The sequence below is a fragment of the Salarias fasciatus genome, chromosome 1 (assembly GCF_902148845.1).
Source record: "Salarias fasciatus chromosome 1, fSalaFa1.1, whole genome shotgun sequence".
Lineage (NCBI taxonomy): Eukaryota > Metazoa > Chordata > Actinopteri > Blenniiformes > Blenniidae > Salarias > Salarias fasciatus.
In genome coordinates this window covers 41,063,839-41,082,367 of record NC_043745.1, presented here as the reverse complement: position 1 = coordinate 41,082,367, position 18,529 = coordinate 41,063,839, and the positions used below count along the sequence as shown (strand labels likewise).

The 18,529-nt window shown below is 56.7% G+C and overlaps 1 protein-coding gene across 1 annotated transcript; it reads right to left on the bottom strand.

Annotated features, from left to right (window-relative positions):
- Positions 1-378: 378 nt before the first annotated feature.
- On the bottom strand, positions 379-18,315 carry LOC115389388 (FH1/FH2 domain-containing protein 1-like). Its single transcript, XM_030092852.1, has 5 exons — positions 18,060-18,315; positions 12,495-12,601; positions 11,383-11,447; positions 746-812; positions 379-481 (listed from the first exon to the last, which is right to left on the bottom strand). The coding sequence occupies exons 1-5, from the start codon at positions 18,222-18,224 to the stop codon at positions 436-438; spliced, it is 450 nt and encodes a 149-aa protein (XP_029948712.1). The 5' UTR covers positions 18,225-18,315; the 3' UTR covers positions 379-435.
- Positions 18,316-18,529: the final 214 nt, after the last annotated feature.

Sequence of the window (18,529 nt, the reverse complement as noted above, 5' to 3'; positions counted from 1 at the left end):
GGTCTGGGGGGTCTCTCAGGGGGGGCCTGGGGGTCTCACCTCTCAGGATGTAGTTCTGGTAGTCTGGGGGGGTCTCTCAGGGGGGGTCTGGGGGTCTCACCTCTCAGGATGTAGTTCTGGTAGTCCGGGGGGTCTGGGGGTTCTCTCAGGGGGGTCTGGGGGTCTCACCTCTCAGGATGTAGTTCTGGTAGTCTGGGGGGGTCTGGGGGGTCTCTCAGGGGGGGTCTGGGGGTCTCACCTCTCAGATGTAGTTCTGGTAGTCTGGGGGGGTCTGGGGGTCTCTCAGGGGGGTCTTGGGGTCTCACCTCTCAGGATGTAGTTCTGGTAGTCTGGGGGGGTCTGGGGGGTCTCTCAGGGGGGGTCTGGGGGTCTCACCTCTCAGGATGTAGTTCTGGTAGTTGTGGTCTGCTTCGGCTCCGACTTTAATGAAACACGTCAAACCTTCAGATGCCACGAACTCCGGGACCAGGTCTTTATCATCCTGCAGAGACAAAGAGACTGAGGTCCTGGTCCAGAGACGCCAGCCCGTCCACAGCTGTCCTCTGGTTCCAGGTTTCTGAGGTCCTGGTCCAGGGACGCCAGCTGACTGAATATTCTATTTAATGCAGGTGTGGAGAAAGTATAGGTCTCCTTTGAGTCTCCCTGGACTGGTCCCGGTCTCCCGGACTGGTCCAGGTCTCCCTGGACTGGTCCCGGTCTCCCTGGACTGGTCCGGTCTCCCGGGACTGGTCCTGGTCACACACACCTGGAACAGCTGTTGAGGGAGAACAGGCAGCGTCTCAGCTCCGGACCCTGAGAGGTGTAGAGCCGCTCTGAAAGACAAGGACAAGACAGAGGACACGGTGAGACAGGAGACACAGTGAGACAGCGGACACAGTGAGGACAGAGGGACACAGTGAGACAGAGGACACAGTGAGACAGAGGACACTTCAACCTTCTAAATCAACAGAAGAGACCCAAACTGAGGACATGTGTTCAATGATGGACAAACTCTCCAGAAGTCCCGGATGTCCACGTCCACCAGCAGAGGACAGCAGAGCGTCCAGCTGCACCAGGAAGGACAACCAGCTGGACAGCAGGACCGTGTCCTCCTCGCCGTCCTCCGGGTCCAGTCCACAGGACAGTCAACAGTCAGGGACAAGACGGGACACGAGTCCAGCGGAGGGACAAGACGGGACACAAGGTCCAGCGGAGGGACAAGACAGGACACGAGGTCCAGCGGAGGGACAAGACGGGACACGAGTTCCACCGGAGGGACAATGACCAGCAGTCCACAAGGGTTCTGACCGTCCATGAGGACAATGAGCACTGTGGATGGCCACTGGTATGGCAGTGTCCCCAGGAGGGAACAGAGGTCCATGAGGACCCGGGTCATCTCCGGACCAGAACCAGCACCCTGACGGAGCCCGTCCACAGAGGACTGTCTCAGCTCGGACACGAAGAGAGACACCACTCAGAACATCTGGACACAGGGACGGAGACAGAGGCTGGACAGGAAGTGACACGCCACAGGAAACAGGAAGTGAGGACCAGGACTGGTCCTACCGGGACCCAGAACCCCCCCCCCCCCATCAGATAAAGACTTCCTGGTATTTCCTGTCGGAAGACTGGGAGGCGTTCAGGGACAGTCGGGACGTTCCAGAACCGCATCTGAGTGTGGTTTACATCCCCACACAAACAGGAAGCGCACACACACACACACACACACACACACACACACACACAGTCTCGTATTTCTATCCTTGTGGGGACCTTCCATTGACTCCCATTCATGTCTAGCCCCTAACCCTGACCCTTACCCTAACCCTAACCCACACCACAACAAAGCCTAACCCTAAAGAAATGTTTTTGCACACACACACACACACACACACACACACCACTGAGAGACACACACACACCAGTGAAATACACACACACAAACACACACCACTAAGATACACACACACGCACAAACACACACCACTAAGATGCACACACACACAAACACACACCACTGAGATACACACACACACACACACACACCACTCACACCACTGAGACACACACACACACACACACACACACACACACACCACTGAGAGACACACACACACCAGTGAAATACACACACACAAAACACACACCACTGAGATACACACACACACAACACACGCACACCACTGAGACAGACACACACAACTGAGATACACACACAACTGAGATAGACACACACACACACAACTGAGATACACACACACAGACACCACTGAGATACACACACACACACAACAAACACACACCACTGTGTGTGTATTTCTGTTATATATGCTTCCTTTAGGGAACATAATTAGAAGTCACGATATCAATTTTCATTGCTATGCAGATGACACACAACTGTATTTATCTATGAAACCTGATCAAACTAATCAAATAGACAGACTCAGTGACTGTATCAGAGAAATTAAATCCTGGATGACTACGAACTATCTCCGTCTGAATCCTGGAAAAACAGAGGTCATTATACTAGGCCCCCATAAACTGAGAGAGTGTCTATCTGAACAGATTATCACCTTAGATAACGTCAGTGTATCCTCCTCCTCTACTGTCAGGAACCTCGGGGTCTTATTTGATCAGGATATCTCATTTAAAGCACACATCAACCTGGCTTGTAAAACAGCATATTTCCACTTGCGCAACATAGCTAAAATAAGAAACATTCTACCTAGAAGTGATGCAGAAAAACTCATCCATGCATTTGTTTCTATTAGACTGGACTACTGCAACTCCCTTCTCGCAGCCTGCCCAAAAAGTGTATTAAAAAACTTTCAGTTGGTTCAAAATGCAGCCGCCAGATTATTAACTGGAACTAGAAGACGTGAACACATTACTCCCGTTCTAAAATCTCTTCACTGGCTTCCAGTCGAGTTTAGAGTTAGATTTAAAATCCTTCTCCTCACTTACAAAATCCTAAATGGGATGGCTCCGACCTATCTCCAAGATGCTTTAACGCCTTATCAACCAATCAGAGCACTTCGCTCTCAAAATGCAGGGTTACTGGTGACTCCTAGAGTCTCTAAATGGACACTAGGTGGAAGAGCCTTTAGCTATCAGGCACCGTTTTTATGGAACCAGCTTCCAAGTGGTGTCAAAGAGGCAGACACAGTCTCCACATTTAAGGTGAGGCTCAAGACGTTTCTCTTCGATGCAGCCTATGATCAGGTCAGCTAGGGATTCTAAACTAAACTAAACTAAACTAAAACAAACCAAACTAAAGTAAACCAAACTAAACTAAACTAAACTAAAACAAACCAAACTAAAGTAAACCAAACTACAGTAAACCAAACTAAACCAAACCAAACTAAACCAAACCAAACTAAACTAAACTAAACTAAACTAAATTAAATTAAACTAAACCAAACTAAATTAAACTAAACTAAACTATACTAACTAAATACTAGTTTAAACAGTTAAGTATCCACAAAGCTGCCCCAGGAGCTAGAATGCTGTGGGAAGTACGGTGCACTGAGCCCTGTCCTCTAATGTCTGAATGTTCTTCCCTTTAGTCCCTTCATTGCTTTTCCCCTGCTGTCCCCCCCTTCGAGGGGGAGTCTTCTCCAGTTTCAGTTGCTGACTCCACTATTACGAGGGCCTACGAACAAGCTCCGTCCGGACCGGGAGGACACCCCTGTCGGTCCTGCCCGCGGACTGGCTTCGGTTCTACTGCTGGGATCCGTGGTTCTTGTGCTGGACCGTCCAACGAACTGTCCTCAACATTGTCCTAGGCTTTACTTCTTATTGTCTCATGCTAGCTGTTGCCAAAGCTGTCCGTCCCTGGGAGAGGGATCCCTCCATACTGTGGTTCTCCCCAAGATCTCTTCTTTTCCCACTGGGTTTCTGGAGTTTGTTCTTGCCGGATGTGAGGGTCTAAGGCGGTGGTTGCTTCGTTCTGTCTCGTTACTGTAAATATTGACATATTACCATTATGCTTATTCACTGTTTTTACTTTTACCGACCAATGTAACATCTTGAAGCCCTCTGAGGCAACTGTTGTTGTGATACTGGGCTATACAAAAATAAATTGATTGATTGATTGATTGAGATACACACACATCTGAGATATACACAACACACAACTGAGAGACACACACGACTGAGATACAAAAAACTGAGATACACACACAACACACACAAACATCTTGAGATACACACACAACACACACCCAACACACGACTGAGATACACACACACACACACACACACACGACGGTCAGAACTGAGACCAGAAGAACCCTAGTCCATGAGGAGTGAGAGGGCTGAGAGGACGAGAAGAGTGAGAAGAGTGAGAGGGTATCAATAGAAACCGGCCTACAGAGTTTTGTTCTCCAGTGGCAGAACCGCAGAACCAGGATCCTGGAGAAACAACATCTGAGGTCTCTGTAGAACACCACAGTGCTCGAACCACCAAGACCCTGCAGAACCCTCCAGCTCCCAGGACTCTGGTAGACCCTGCAGAACCCTCCAGCTCCCAGGACTCTGGTAGATCCTGCAGAACCCTCCAGCTCCCAGGACTCTGGTAGATCCTGCAGAACCCTCCAGCTCCAGGACTCTGGTAGGTCCTGCAGAACCCTCCAGCTCCCAGGACTCTGGTAGGTCCTGCAGAACCCTCCAGCTCCCAGGACTCTGGTAGGTCCTGCAGAACCCTCCAGCTCCCAGGACTCTGGTAGGTCCTGCAGAACCCTCCAGCTCCAGGACTCTGGTAGGTCCTGCAGAACCCTCCAGCTCCCAGGACTCTGGTAGGTCCTGCAGAACCCTCCAGCTCCCAGGACTCTGGTAGGTCCTGCAGAACCCTCCAGCTCCCAGGACTCTGGTAGACCCTGCAGAACCCTCCAGCTCCCAGGACTCTGGTAGGTCCTGCAGAACCCTCCAGCTCCCAGGACTCTGGTAGGTCCTGCAGAACCCTCCAGCTCCCAGGACTCTGGTAGGTCCTGCAGAACCCTCCAGCTCCCAGGACTCTGGTAGGTCCTGCAGAACCCTCCAGCTCCCAGGACTCTGGTAGGTCCTGCAGAACCCTCCAGCTCCCAGGACTCTGGTAGGTCCTGCAGAACCCTCCAGCTCCCAGGACTCTGGTAGGTCCTGCAGAACCCTCCAGCTCCCAGGACTCTGGTAGGTCCTGCAGAACCCTCCAGCTCCCAGGACTCTGGTAGGTCCTGCAGAACCCTCCAGCTCCCAGGACTCTGGTAGGTCCTGCAGAACCCTCCAGCTCCCAGGACTCTGGTAGGTCCTGCAGAACCCTCCAGCTCCCAGGACTCTGGTAGGTCCTGCAGAACCCTCCAGCTCCCAGGACTCTGGTAGGTCCTGCAGAACCCTCCAGCTCCCAGGACTCTGGTAGGTCCTGCAGAACCCTCCAGCTCCCAGGACTCTGGTAGGTCCTGCAGAACCCTCCAGCTCCCAGGACTCTGGTAGGTCCTGCAGAACCCTCCAGCTCCCAGGACTCTGGTAGGTCCTGCAGAACCCTCCAGCTCCCAGGACTCTGGTAGGTCCTGCAGAACCCTCCAGCTCCCAGGACTCTGGTAGGTCCTGCAGAACCCTCCAGCTCCCAGGACTCTGGTAGATCCTGCAGAACCCTCCAGCTCCCAGGACTCTGGTAGATCCTGCAGAACCCTCCAGCTCCCAGGACTCTGGTAGATCCTGCAGAACCCTCCAGCTCCCAGGACTCTGGTAGATCCTGCAGAACCCTCCAGCTCCCAGGACTCTGGTAGATCCTGCAGAACCCTCCAGCTCCCAGGACTCTGGTAGATCCTGCAGAACCCTCCAGCTCCCAGGACTCTGGTAGATCCTGCAGAACCTCCAGCTCCCAGGACTCTGGTAGATCCTGCAGAACCCTCCAGCTCCCAGGACTCTGGTAGATCCTGCAGAACCCTCCAGCTCCCAGGACTCTGGTAGATCCTGCAGAACCCTCCAGCTCCCAGGACTCTGGTAGATCCTGCAGAACCCTCCAGCTCCCAGGACTCTGGTAGATCCTGCAGAACCCTCCAGCTCCCAGGACTCTGGTAGATCCTGCAGAACCCTCCAGCTCCCAGGACTCTGGTAGATCCTGCAGAACCCTCCAGCTCCCAGGACTCTGGTAGATCCTGCAGAACCCTCCAGCTCCCAGGACTCTGGTAGATCCTGCAGAACCCTCCAGCTCCCAGGACTCTGGTAGATCCTGCAGAACCCTCCAGCTCCCAGGACTCTGGTAGATCCTGCAGAACCCTCCAGCTCCCAGGACTCTGGTAGATCCTGCAGAACCCTCCAGCTCCCAGGACTCTGGTAGATCCTGCAGAACCCTCCAGCTCCCAGGACTCTGGTAGATCCTGCAGAACCCTCCAGCTCCCAGGACTCTGGTAGATCCTGCAGAACCCTCCAGCTCCCAGGACTCTGGTAGATCCTGCAGAACCCTCCAGCTCCCAGGACTCTGGTAGATCCTGCAGAACCCTCCAGCTCCCAGGACTCTGGTAGATCCTGCAGAACCCTCCAGCTCCCAGGACTCTGGTAGATCCTGCAGAACCCTCCAGCTCCCAGGACTCTGGTAGATCCTGCAGAACCCTCCAGCTCCAGGACTCTGGTAGGTCCTGCAGAACCCTCCAGCTCCCAGGACTCTGGTAGGTCCTGCAGAACCCTCCAGCTCCCAGGACTCTGGTAGGCTCCTGCAGAACCCTCCAGCTCCCAGGACTCTGGTAGATCCTGCAGAACCCTCCAGCTCCCAGGACTCTGGTAGGTCCTGCAGAACCCTCCAGCTCCCAGGACTCTGGTAGGTCCTGCAGAACCCTCCAGCTCCCAGGACTCTGGTAGATCCTGCAGAACCCTCCAGCTCCCAGGACTCTGGTAGGTCCTGCAGAACCCTCCAGCTCCCAGGACTCTGGTAGGTCCTGCAGAACCCTCCAGCTCCCAGGACTCTGGTAGATCCTGCAGAACCCTCCAGCTCCCAGGACTCTGGTAGACCCTGCAGAACCCTCCAGCTCCCAGGACTCTGGTAGATCCTGCAGAACCCTCCAGCTCCCAGGACTCTGGTAGATCCTGCAGAACCCTCCAGCTCCCAGGACTCTGGTAGGTCCTGCAGAACCCTCCAGCTCCACAAATTAGCATTTTGTGTGCACAATTTATTATTTCCCGGCCACGTATGAGCCCGTGGAAGCTTGTTCAGTGGCGTTTACGTCGCTTCTCGTTGTGGAGCTGGCTGGCAGCCAGACCGAGGACGGCCAGCTGTGGCCGCCGAGCGCCGATCGCTCTTGGCGCTTTCTGCTCGGCTTGAATCGGCGGCGCCGTGAACAGCAGTGACTGTGAAACGCAGACTGTAACGCACTGTATCGAAAACGTGTTTGAAACTCAGATCACTACTGAATAAAATATACCGCCGTATGTATTGATATCCAAATTTTGTCCGGCCCTCGGTTCCTCCGTAGAGAACGTTCTTACGCTCAGCTTCCAGAACGTTTGTGTCCAGACTGTCTCCTTTCCTCCAAACTGGTTTGGTTCTGGTTCTAGAGCCTCAGGGGTGCCACCATAACAACGGGTTCCTTTTCCAGAGGAACAGGAGCCAGTCCAGAACCACGTGGGACGTCCCCGGTTACTGCAGCTATCGCCATGGCGACGGCAGCCCGCACCACCACGATGACACAGGAGCTGTTGGTTCCGTCTCTTCTCGGCTGCCGGTTCCGGAGACGAATCCAGTTTGGAAGTCCGGTCAGTGTCGGGTTAGCATTAGCATTAGCATTAGCCTGGCTGTTTACATGTGGGCCAGCTGGTCAGCATGGAAACCACCAATGAGCTGCGGATGGTATTCTCGTCTTTATAGACGCTCCTGGCGTCTTTATAGACGGTGTGGCAGAGGACGGAGGCTGGAGGACGGCTGGAGGCTGCAGGACGGCGTGTGGACGGCTGGAGGACGCTGCTGGAGGACAGCTGGAGGACGCTGCTGGAGGCTGCAGGACGGCGTGTGGATGGCTGGAGGCTGCAGGACGGCGTGTGGACGGCTGGAGGACGCTGCTGGAGGCTGCAGGACGGCGTGTGGACGGCTGGAGGCTGCAGGACGGCGTGTGGATGGCTGGAGGACACTGGTAGTCTCGGGACGATTGGCATGGACACCGTCTCTGCCAGGTCCGTCTCAAATAGTGAAACCCAGCGACTGTCTCTCTGCTGTCAGGTTTAACTCCCCGTGAAGGTCCAGTGAGGGGACAGGGGACGGCTGCTGGACAGGAGGACGGCGTCCAGCAGGACTGTGGCTCAGGTCACAGGCCTGCCGGTCCGTCCTCCAGGACTGAGCTCAGACCCTCTAAACATGGGTTCCGCCGGCTCTGCTGGTCCTGCCGGTCCTGGTCCCGGTTCTGGTCCCGGTTCTGGTCCCAGATCTTTCTGGAGATTTAGTTTGTCTGTTTGTGGCTCCGTCCCCGCCCTGCTGCTGTCCTCTCGCGTTGGACGCCTTCAGAGACGACTGGGTCCACGTCAACCCGGGCCCGAGGCTTCAGTTCCTGGTGGGACCGGTTCCTGGTGGGACTGGTTCCAGTGACGGACGGGTTGTCCTCTCCGGTCAGAGCTACACCCGGACGCCGTGGCGTTCGTCCACCGTTGTCCCTCCGGCTCGTCTGTAGCGGTGTTGTTTGGGCGGAGCTCCGCTCTGGACCGGCGTGGTTCTGCCTCTGGCCAGCAGGGGGCCTCGGCGCTCAGCACATCTGGAGTCTTACTGAGGACTGGATCCCAGACTGGAGACGCCCCCCTTCAGTCTGCAAGGAAAGTGAATCTCCCAGGGTTCAGAGGACAAAGAGCAGAACCGCGTCCCCCTGCAGACTCGTTCCAGACCAGAACCGCGTCCCCCAGCAGACCCGGTCCCACCCTGGCCTTGTGTCCAATCCGGACCGGCAGAGCAGAGACAAAACCCCGGAGCAGAGTCCCTGCAGGACTGAAGAGTTTCTGAGACTCGGGCAGCTCCTCTGCCCTCTGTGGACAAAAGACCCAGAGGACCAGATGGACAGCGTCCCCGGGACGAGTCCCCTCACGCACTCAGAAAGTCCCGCACTCTGCACCGAGCCCAGAACGCAGAACGTTCCTCCAAGGAGAGGTGAGGGTCCAGCCTGCCCGAGACACCCTGGTCCAGAACCCTGGTCCAGAACCCTGGTCCAGCAGCCTGGAGTATCTGACCTGCACCGGAGACCCGGAGCAGGTGAGATCCCGGTCCTGCTGGGAAGACACTGGACAAAGTGAGGGACCAGTACCAGGGAGACCACAGAGACCCTGATGTCCAACGTCTGGATCTGGGGTGGGTCCTCGGACACGTCTGTCTGGACCGAGTTCACTGCCTGATGGACGGACGTCCACGTGGACCCCGTCCTGATGAAATCCACGAGAAAGAGACACTGAGACAAAAAACACCCACCGAACACACACTGTCCAAGACCAGGACCCTGGGACACCTGGACCTACAGTCTCTGACAGAACCGCAGGTGGTGGGACAGTAGCTTCCTGGACACCATGGACAGAGACGTCTGGACAGACGACACAAACAGCTGGGCAGCACCGCCGTCCCGCAGACCCGGACACCATCTCCCAAACAGCCGGGACGACGCCTGTCCCTCCGTCCAACTCTGGACAGCAGCGCAGTCAGGAAAGCGTCTGCTCCCGAGGATTCTGGGACGGATTAAGACATCAGCTGGAGCAGATCCTGTCCCCGTCCAGTGGACACCGGGACGGATAAAACGAGGGGTTCCGTTTCCAAGTGTCCCACGGAGAGAAGATGTCCCCACAAGAGACGTCTCCTCAAGACTTCAGAGCCTCTCAGACCCACTGGGCTTCGAGGGGAAAGCTCTGGTAAGAGGACCGACGGACGGTCCTGTCCCCTCACACCAAGACATGGACAGAATGTCTTCTCACAGGACAAAGCCGACATCACCAGAAGGGACGTGTCTGTCCCTCTGACCTCGTCTCAACGCAGAACTCTGCATCTTCTCTGATGTCTCACCTCCAGCCATGTCCCCCACAACGAAGACCAGTGTCCTCACGGACGCACGGCCGTGTGATTAGCTGCCGTGTCCAATGAGACCGTTACGGGAGGACGCCTCACCGGGGGACGAGAGGCTTCCTGTAATCCTGCCAAGAACCCATCCGTCACGACTCCCACAGCGAGACGTAACGAGGACGTCGTCCACCGAGGCCGTGGCTTCACAGGAGCCGTCCGGTCTGGAGGTGTGGACAGCAGGACACGCACGGCGGGTGTCCAGAGTCCTCTACACCTGTGTTCCCTAAAGATGGCGCCGCCTCCACCTGAAGACTCCCCTCAGTCCACCTGGTACCCCTGTCGGACTGGACGCCTGTGGACCGCGGGACACTGTCCCTCGCTGCACTGGAGGACGGCACGTTGAGCGTTGGACTCCATGTCTTCATGGTCTTCACAGCTGGTGGTCCATCCGACCAGCTGCTCTCTGACCAGGTCCAGGCTTCACTGGACCGAGTCCAGCACCGGGAGTCCAGAGTGGACGGCTACCTGGACGAGCGGGCCCGCCGGGTTGGACTCTGGAGGACAAGGACCGACGACCAGCCCAGCGTCCAGGAGGGACACGTGGTCCTGCCGGGACACCGCCGGGCCCATTGGACTCGTCGTGAAGACATTGTCCAGCGAAGACAACAAAGTCCGCCAGGCTGAACTCAGACCGGTGAGACAGGGACACTGAAGACTGACATCGGGCCCCGCTCTGGACCTCCCATTCTGGTTCCCGCTCTGGGCCCCGCTCTGGGCCCCCCTGCTCTGGGCCCCCCTGCTCTGGACCCCCCATTCTGGTTCCTGCTCTGGGCCTCACTCTGGGCCCCCCTGCTCTGGGCCCCCCCCTGCTCTGGGCCCCCCTGCTCTGGGCCCCCCCCTGCTCTGGGCCCCCCTGCTCTGGAGCTCGGCTCTGGGCCCCCCCCTGCTCTGGGCCCCCCTGCTCTGGGGCTCGGCTCTGGGCCCCCCCCTGCTCTGGGCCCCCCTGCTCTGGGGCTCGGCTCTGGGCCCCCCTGCTCTGGAGCTCGGCTCTGGGCCCCCCCCTGCTCTGGGCCCCCCTGCTCTGGGCCCCCCCCTGCTCTGGGCCCCCCTGCTCTGGAGCTCGGCTCTGGGCCCCCCCCTGCTCTGGGCCCCCCTGCTCTGGGGCTCAGCTCTGGGCCCCCCCCTGCTCTGGGGCCCTTGGCACTGGACTAGAGCTTGAACCACTTTGGCGGAAAAGGGCTGAGAGGAACCTGGAGTCACTTTAGACCAGAACCAGAACGTTAAACCTTCGGTCTTCAGAACCTCCTGTAAAGTCTGTTAGACTCGGAGAGCTGGTCCTCCAGACCGGTTCTGGTCCTCCAAACCGGTTCTGGACTATCTGGGAGAGAGGAGGATCAGGATCAGGAGCTTACCCAGGATGGCCTGGACCCGGACACCCAGCTGGGTCCTCAGGATCAGGATCGGCTTCCGTCCTTTACTGAAGAGACACGAGGACAAGAAGACTGACACACAACCAGATACACTCTGTGTGTGTGTGTGTGTGTGTGTGTGTGTGTGTGTGTGTGTGTGAGTGAGTGTGTGTGTGTCATACACCTTTCCCACTGGCCAAAAAACCCATTTAAACCCGCTAACACCCGGCTCCTCGTGGCAGTGTGAAGGGTTTAATCAGAGCTCAGACCCGGGTCTTTCAACCCTGACCGGGGTCTACCGGGTCGCTGCTCCCGGGACTTACAGGATGACGCCGACGCAGCGCGGCTACGCTAGGGCGGCGGCGCTAGGGCGGCGGCGCTAGGGCGGCTGCGCTAGGGCGGCTGCGCTAGGGCGGCTGCGCTAGGGCGGCTGCGTTAGGGCGGCTGCGTTAGGGCGGCGGCGCTAGGGCGGCGGCGCTAGGGCGGCTGCGCTAGGGCGGCTGCGTTAGGGCGGCTGCGCTAGGGCGGCTGCGCTAGGGCGGCTGCGTTAGGGCGGCTGCGCTAGGGCGGCTGCCCAAGGCGGCTGCGTTAGGGCGGCTGCGTTAGGGCGGCTGCGTTAGGGCGGCTGCGTTAGCGCGGCGGCGTTAGCGCGGCGGCGTTAGCGCGGCTGCGCTAGGGCGGCTGCGCTAGGGCGGCTGCGCTAGGGCGGCTGCGCTAGGGCGGCTGCGTTAGCGTGGCTACGTTAGCGCGCTAGTTGAGATTTCCTTCCAGACGACCAGCACTGGCAGGACAGGAGACCAGAGAGCTTCTCCTGGTCCAGGAAGAGGAGACTCGTCCTCAGCTAACGGGGACGGTGTTCCGCTGCTTTGTTTACTTCCGTTGTGCTCCGTCGTGCTGATGATGTCATCAACGTGGGACACCATCAGCGCGGGAAAACGCAGCGACGCGGCTCACCAGCAGGGGGCGAGACCTGGGTCTGCAGGCGGGGGGGGGGGGGGGGGGCTGAAGTGGACCTGCTAGCTGCAGCGGGAAAGGGGTATCAGTGTTTGGGTGTGTGTGTGCGTGTGCGTGTGCGTGTGTGTGTGCGTGTGCGAGTGTGCGTGTGTGTGTGTTACCTGATGTCCTGGTAAAAAGCCTCCAGCTCGTCTCTCTGTTCTGACAGTGAAGATTCTATGTCCAGGTAGTTTCCCTGAGGAGAGACCTGGAGGGTGCAGTCCTCCAGCTGCAACACAACGACAACACAACATGACACAACATGACACAACATGACACAACATGACACACAACCAGTCCTCCAGCTGCAACACAACGACAACACAACATGACACAACATGACACAACATGACACAACATGACACAACATGACACACAACCAGTCCTCCAGCTGCAACACAATGACTCACAGTGACACACAGTGACACACAGTGACACACAGTGACACACAGCGACACACAACTCAACTCCACTGTATTGCTACAGCACTTTAAAACAGCCGCACAGTCAGAACAGTCAGAACAGTCGGGGGACACAACGGGAAAAGCTCCGTCCCCTCTGAGCCTCTGTCTGGACCCGGGTACCTCCAGGACCAGCTGACCTCTGACCTGAGTGGTGGAGCAGCTCAGAGGGGGCGGGGTCAGAGAGGGGGCGGGGTCAGACCATTCAGGGATTTAAAAACACATAAAAGAGCCTTCGAATGGACTCTAAAGGTCAGAGGTCACCAGTGCAGGAGGCCAGGACGGACTGATGTGTCCCTCTCATGTCCTCCAGTCAGCAGCATGTTGGACCACCTGGAGACAAGCGAGTGAGGACCGGTCCACTGCAGTAATCCAGCCCAGATGTAATAGAGTACTGGAGTACGGTCTCAGAGAACAGGTCTCACTCTGGACCACATCCTGAGGGGACGGACTGACTGTCGGACTAACGTCCTCCAGGCTGTAACGTCCTCCAGGCTGTAACGTCCTCCAGTAGAGGAGTTAATGAGAAGACGTCTTTCTTTTTTAATGGGACGTAGATCTGGCGGTCGTCCACATAACAGTGAAAGGACTTGATGGACATGTCTTCTCAGGGTGGACATGTCTTCTCAGGGTGGACATGTCTTCTCAGGGTGGACCCAGTGGGGATCAGTAGAGAGAAGAGCAGCGGCCCCAAGACTGAGCCCTGAGGAACCCCAGAAGACAGAGGACCAGAGGACGATTCAAACACAGAGCTCTGTCCTCAGGCCGGACCTGAACCACTGCAGACCAAGACCTCCGGACCAGACCAGGACCTCCGGACCAGACCAGGACCTCCGGACCAGACCAAGACCTCCGGACCAGACCAGGACCTCCGGACCAGACCAGGACCTCCGGTCCAGACCAGGACCTCCGGTCCAGACCAGGACCTCCGGACCAGACCAGGACCTCCGGACCAGACCAGGAGCTGCAGTCTGGATATTAACATGTTGTGGTCCACGGTGTCACCTGCAGCACACACACCACACACTGACACACACACACACACACACTGACACACACACACAGACACACACTGCAGGAGTTGTCGTCCCTCCTGTTGTTGAAACACAACCAGTCAAACCTGAAGGTGACGTTCTGCTGCTCTGCAGAGAGAGTTCTACAGAGAACCCTGCAGAACCAGGCCCTGCAGAACCAGGCCCTGCAGAACCAGGCCCTGCAGAACCAGGCCCTGCAGAACCAGGCCCTGCAGAACCAGGCCCTGCAGAACCAGGCCCTGCAGAACCAGGCCCTGCAGAACCAGGCCCCTGCAGAACCAGGCCCCTGCAGAACCAGGCCCTGCAGAACCAGGCCCTGCAGAACCAGGCCCTGCAGAACCAGGCCCCTACAGAACCAGGCCCTGCAGAACCAGGCCCTGCAGAACCAGGCCCTGCAGAACCAGGCCTACCTACCTTTTCCAGTATAAACAGCTTTAACTTTACACTTAAATACAGTTATGTTGTTGTTATAGATTCAAACAAAGCTGCTTCAACCAGGAAGGAAAACCAAAGAGCTCAGAATTACTGCAATGAACAGAAAAGAGAGGGAGAAACTACAAACACAAACATCCCTGGGACAGGCCGAAATCACTGCCAGACACTCACCTTTTCAATAGTAACAGCTTTAACTTTTAAACTACAACACAGTTTTTATTTTAAAAATGAAAGTGCTCAGAATTACTCAGGTTAAGTACAGATTACTTAGGTTGTAGTGATTATGGTGACACTGCAGCGAATCACTGTACTGTTTTTTTTTTTTTCGTTAAATTGCAGACGCTCCCTGAACCCCGCAGCGCCGCCGTCAGTACTGCTTCTGCTGCTTGACAGACACTGTTGATGAAAAGGAGCTTGCAGCCTGTGGTCCAGCTCACAGCGGCGGGACGGAGGCTCCTCTGCGTCTCTGACGTTTTAAAGACTATTGAGACTGAAAGTCCACATCTGTCAACATGCTGCTGACGTCACTGGACTGTTCAGTGGACGATGTATTTGGCGGCCACAGATGAGCCGGTGGAAGCTTGTTCAGTGGCGTTTACATCACCACTTCTCACTTTGGAGCTCAAACTCGCCGCGGTGGAGCTAGCTTGTAGCTTGTAGCCTGAGCTGAGGACGGCCAGCTGCGGCGTGCCGAGCGCTGATCTCTCCCTCGCGGCGCTTCGGCGGCGCCGTGAGCAGCAGTGACTGAAACCGCGCCGTGATGCCCGATACGATGACGAGTTTAAACTCAGATCGCCGTGACTGAATAAAAATATACCGCGTGTATCGATATCGACATTTTGTCCAGCGCGACACAAACATGCTGTGAAACGTAAGCCGTTCAGATTAAAGGTCAAAGGTCAGAGGTCTTCTGGTGTAGAACGCCCTCAGCTGGTTCGGTTCTGCAGACAGGAAGTAAAGGGAACTCCAGAGGTTTGGAACTGCTCCCCTAAGAGGAGCTCCTGACCTCTGACCTCTAATGTCTGATGAGGGGTGGGGTCAGCGGGTCAGCGGGTCAGCAGGTCAGGGTCGTTTCCAGGTCTGTGACCTTGATGACCTTCCTGTGGCCCCTGCAGGAACCCGCCAGAACCAGGATCACCTGGAGCTGGACTGTGGACTCCAGGGTTCTAGGTACAAACGTTCCTCAGACGATAAAACCAGTTCCAGACCAGGACTGAGTTCCCCCTGAGATCCAGCAGAACCAGGACTGAGTTCTCCCTGAGATCCAGCAGAACCAGGACTGAGTTCCCCCTGAGATCCAGCAGAACCAGGACTGAGTTCTCCCTGAGATCCAGCAGAACCAGGACTGAGTTCCCCCTGAGATCCAGCAGAACCAGGACTGAGTTCCCCCTGAGATCCAGCAGAACCAGGACTGAGTTCCCCCTGAGATCCAGCAGAACCAGGACTGAGTTCCCCCTGAGATCCAGCAGAACCAGGACTGAGTTCTCCCTGAGATCCAGCAGAACCAGGACTGAGTTCCCCCTGAGATCCAGCAGAACCAGGACTGAGTTCTCCCTGAGATCCAGCAGAACCAGGACTGAGTTCCCCCTGAGATCCAGCAGAACCAGGACTGAGTTCTCCCTGAGATCCAGCAGAACCAGGACTGAGTTCTCCCTGAGATCCAGCAGAACCAGGACTGAGTTCCCCCTGAGATCCAGCAGAACCAGGACTGAGTTCTCCCTGAGATCCAGCAGAACCAGGACTGAGTTCCCCCTGAGATCCAGCAGAACCAGGACTGAGTTCCCCCTGAGATCCAGCAGAACCAGGACTGAGTTCTCCCTGACAAACCAGCTGATGGTGAAGAGAACCCACCGGACCCCGGTCCTGGTCTCTGGAGCTGGACCCAGGGACGAACCTGGGCTGATCTGTGATCCAGAACATGTTCCATGGTTACCATGGTTACAGAACCAGAGGTCAGAGAAAACCAGGTTCAGGGTCTGACCTACAGTCCATCCAGACCCGGATCCAGTCCTGCACCTCCTGCCGGAGTCTGGACTCAGCAGGAGTCTTTCTCCTCTACGGTCCAACCTGCAGAACCACATTCCTCTGAAGGAGCTCAGAACCTCCCCGAGGAGGAGGAGGAGGAAGAGGAGGAGGAGGAAGAAGAGGAAGAGGAGGAGGAGGAGGAAGAAGAGGAAGAGGAGGAGGAGGAGGAAGAAGAGGAAGAGGAGGAGGAGGAGGAGGAGGAGGAGGAGGAGGAAGAGGAAGAGGAGCAGCTTGTAGCTGCAGCATGACAGAAGGAAACTCTGAAGGAGTGGATATGAACCGACAGCGTTATCTCTTGTAGCAGGCCCCGCCCACTTCCTCCGTCTGCAGGAGGGGGAGGAGCTTGTGTCCTGTGGCATGCTGGGAACAGTCAGAGGGACAGCCAGGACCCAGCAGAACAGCGAGGGTTCGAACCCTGCACCCTGAGGCGGAGCTGCGTTCACTTCCTGTTGGAGAGCAGGACTCCCAGCGTCACGTGACTCAACAGGAAGCAGCCAGTCAGCCCGTCGTCACGGCAACAGCTTAAAAAGTGGAAAAGCAGAGTCAGTGACTCCAGAGGGAAGAGAGGAGAGAAGGGGGCGGAGCCTGTGTGTGTGTGTGTGTGTGTGTATCAGTGTGTGTCAGTGTGTGTGTCAGTGTGTGTGTCAGTGTGTGTGTCAGTGTGTGTGTATCAGTGTGTGTGTCAGTGTGTGTCAGTGTGTATCAGTGTGTGTATGTGTGTATCAGTGTGTGTATGTGTGTATCTGTGTGTGTGTCAGTGTGTGTCAGTGTGTGTGTCAGTGTGTGTCAGTGTGTGTGTCAGTGTGTGTGTGTCAGTGTGTGTCAGTGTGTGTGTGTGTGTGTGTGTGTGTGTCAGTGTGTGTATGTGTGTATCAGTGTGTGTGTCAGTATGTGTGTGTCAGTGTGTATTATTGTGTATCAGTGTGTGTCTAAAGGTCAGCTCCACTTTTAGCTCCAGTATTTTAATGTTGTGAAGAATCTTTCCTCCTTCCAGCTTCTAGACCTCCGAGTCCTGCAGTCAGTCCCCCGGTCGGTCCCCTGTCCCCTCCTGTCCCTCCTGTCCCCTCGGCTCTGGGGACAGGGTGAGACGCTCCCTGCAGATTCCAGCAGCCAGGTGTGACCTGCGGACGCAGCTCCAGCCTCCGTCAGGAAATGTGTCACTTTAACGAGGAGGAGCGCGGTCGGGACGGCCCACTCAGCCGGTTACACGCGACACTGCCCGAGTGACACGCGCATTGCTGCGCGTTTCACAGGTACGATCAGCACAGGTGTGCCCGCTCTCCCTTTTAACCCTTTCATTTCTCATCCACGCGCTCCACACCGCGACGGCGCGTCCAATCAGCTGTTTTCTGAACGGAGTCTGGTGCGTCATGACGCGGGTGAGAACAATGGTCCCCGCCGGACGCGCACGAGCCGAGAACACTCCGAAACCAGCTCAGCCCCACTAGTTACAGCTGGTTACAGCTAGTTACATCTGGTTACAGCTAGTTACAGCTGGTTACAGCTAGTTACAGCTGGTTACAAAGAGTTCTAGAGACGAGGAGACAGTCCTCCGTTTAGTCCCACTCGGTGTAAAGTTTCCGGGAAGAAGGAAGAAGCCAGCCGGGATCGGGAGCTGGTTTGGTTAGCGCCTGGTTAGGAAGCTGGTTAGCTCCTGGTTAGCTCCTGGTTAGGAAGCTGGTTAGCGCCTCGTTGGCGCCTGGATTGGTTAGTAGCCGCCGGGCTGACCCACCTTCAGCGGAGCCCCCAGCAGGGAGCGGATCCGGCCGAGCTGCTCGCTCAGCGGGACGCTCTCCTCCAGGATGACCGTCGGTGGTCTGCGCGGCTCGGGGAAGTTGGTGCAGATGAACGGGTCCGAGTCCTCCAGGAACTGGACCCGGCACGTGACGGAGGCCATGGCCGGCGGGGCGCGCGGAGAGCCGGCGGAGCGCGTGCGTCCTGCGTCTTGGAGGAGCCCTGGAAGACTGAGGCGCGGAGAACCGGAGAAGAACCGGAGGAACGGAAACGCGGACCCGGGGCCCGCCTCCTGCCTTTCACAATAAACTCAGCTGGGAACGGGACCGGGACCGGGACCGGGACCGGGTTCCTGCAGACCCACAGGTCGGCTCTTTATTTATTGATTCATTTATTTATTGAAACACATTGACAGATTACATCACAGCAGATCCAAGAATCCAAAATAAGACGTGGAAGTCCCGGAGA

What these genes read in the sequence shown, in the direction of transcription:
- LOC115389388 (XM_030092852.1), bottom strand. Translation starts at nt 18,224, where the DNA reads ATGGCCTCCGTCACGTGCCGGGTCCAGTTCCTGGAGGACTCGGACCCG. An exon ending in TGCTGGGGGCTCCGCTGAAG is followed by an intron (nt 12,602 to 18,059) that starts GTGGGTCAGCCC and finishes GTTGTGTTGCAG; the next exon opens with CTGGAGGACTGCACCCTCCA. An exon ending in GCTTTTTACCAGGACATCAG is followed by an intron (nt 11,448 to 12,494) that starts GTAACACACACA and finishes GTGTCTCTTCAG; the next exon opens with TAAAGGACGGAAGCCGATCC.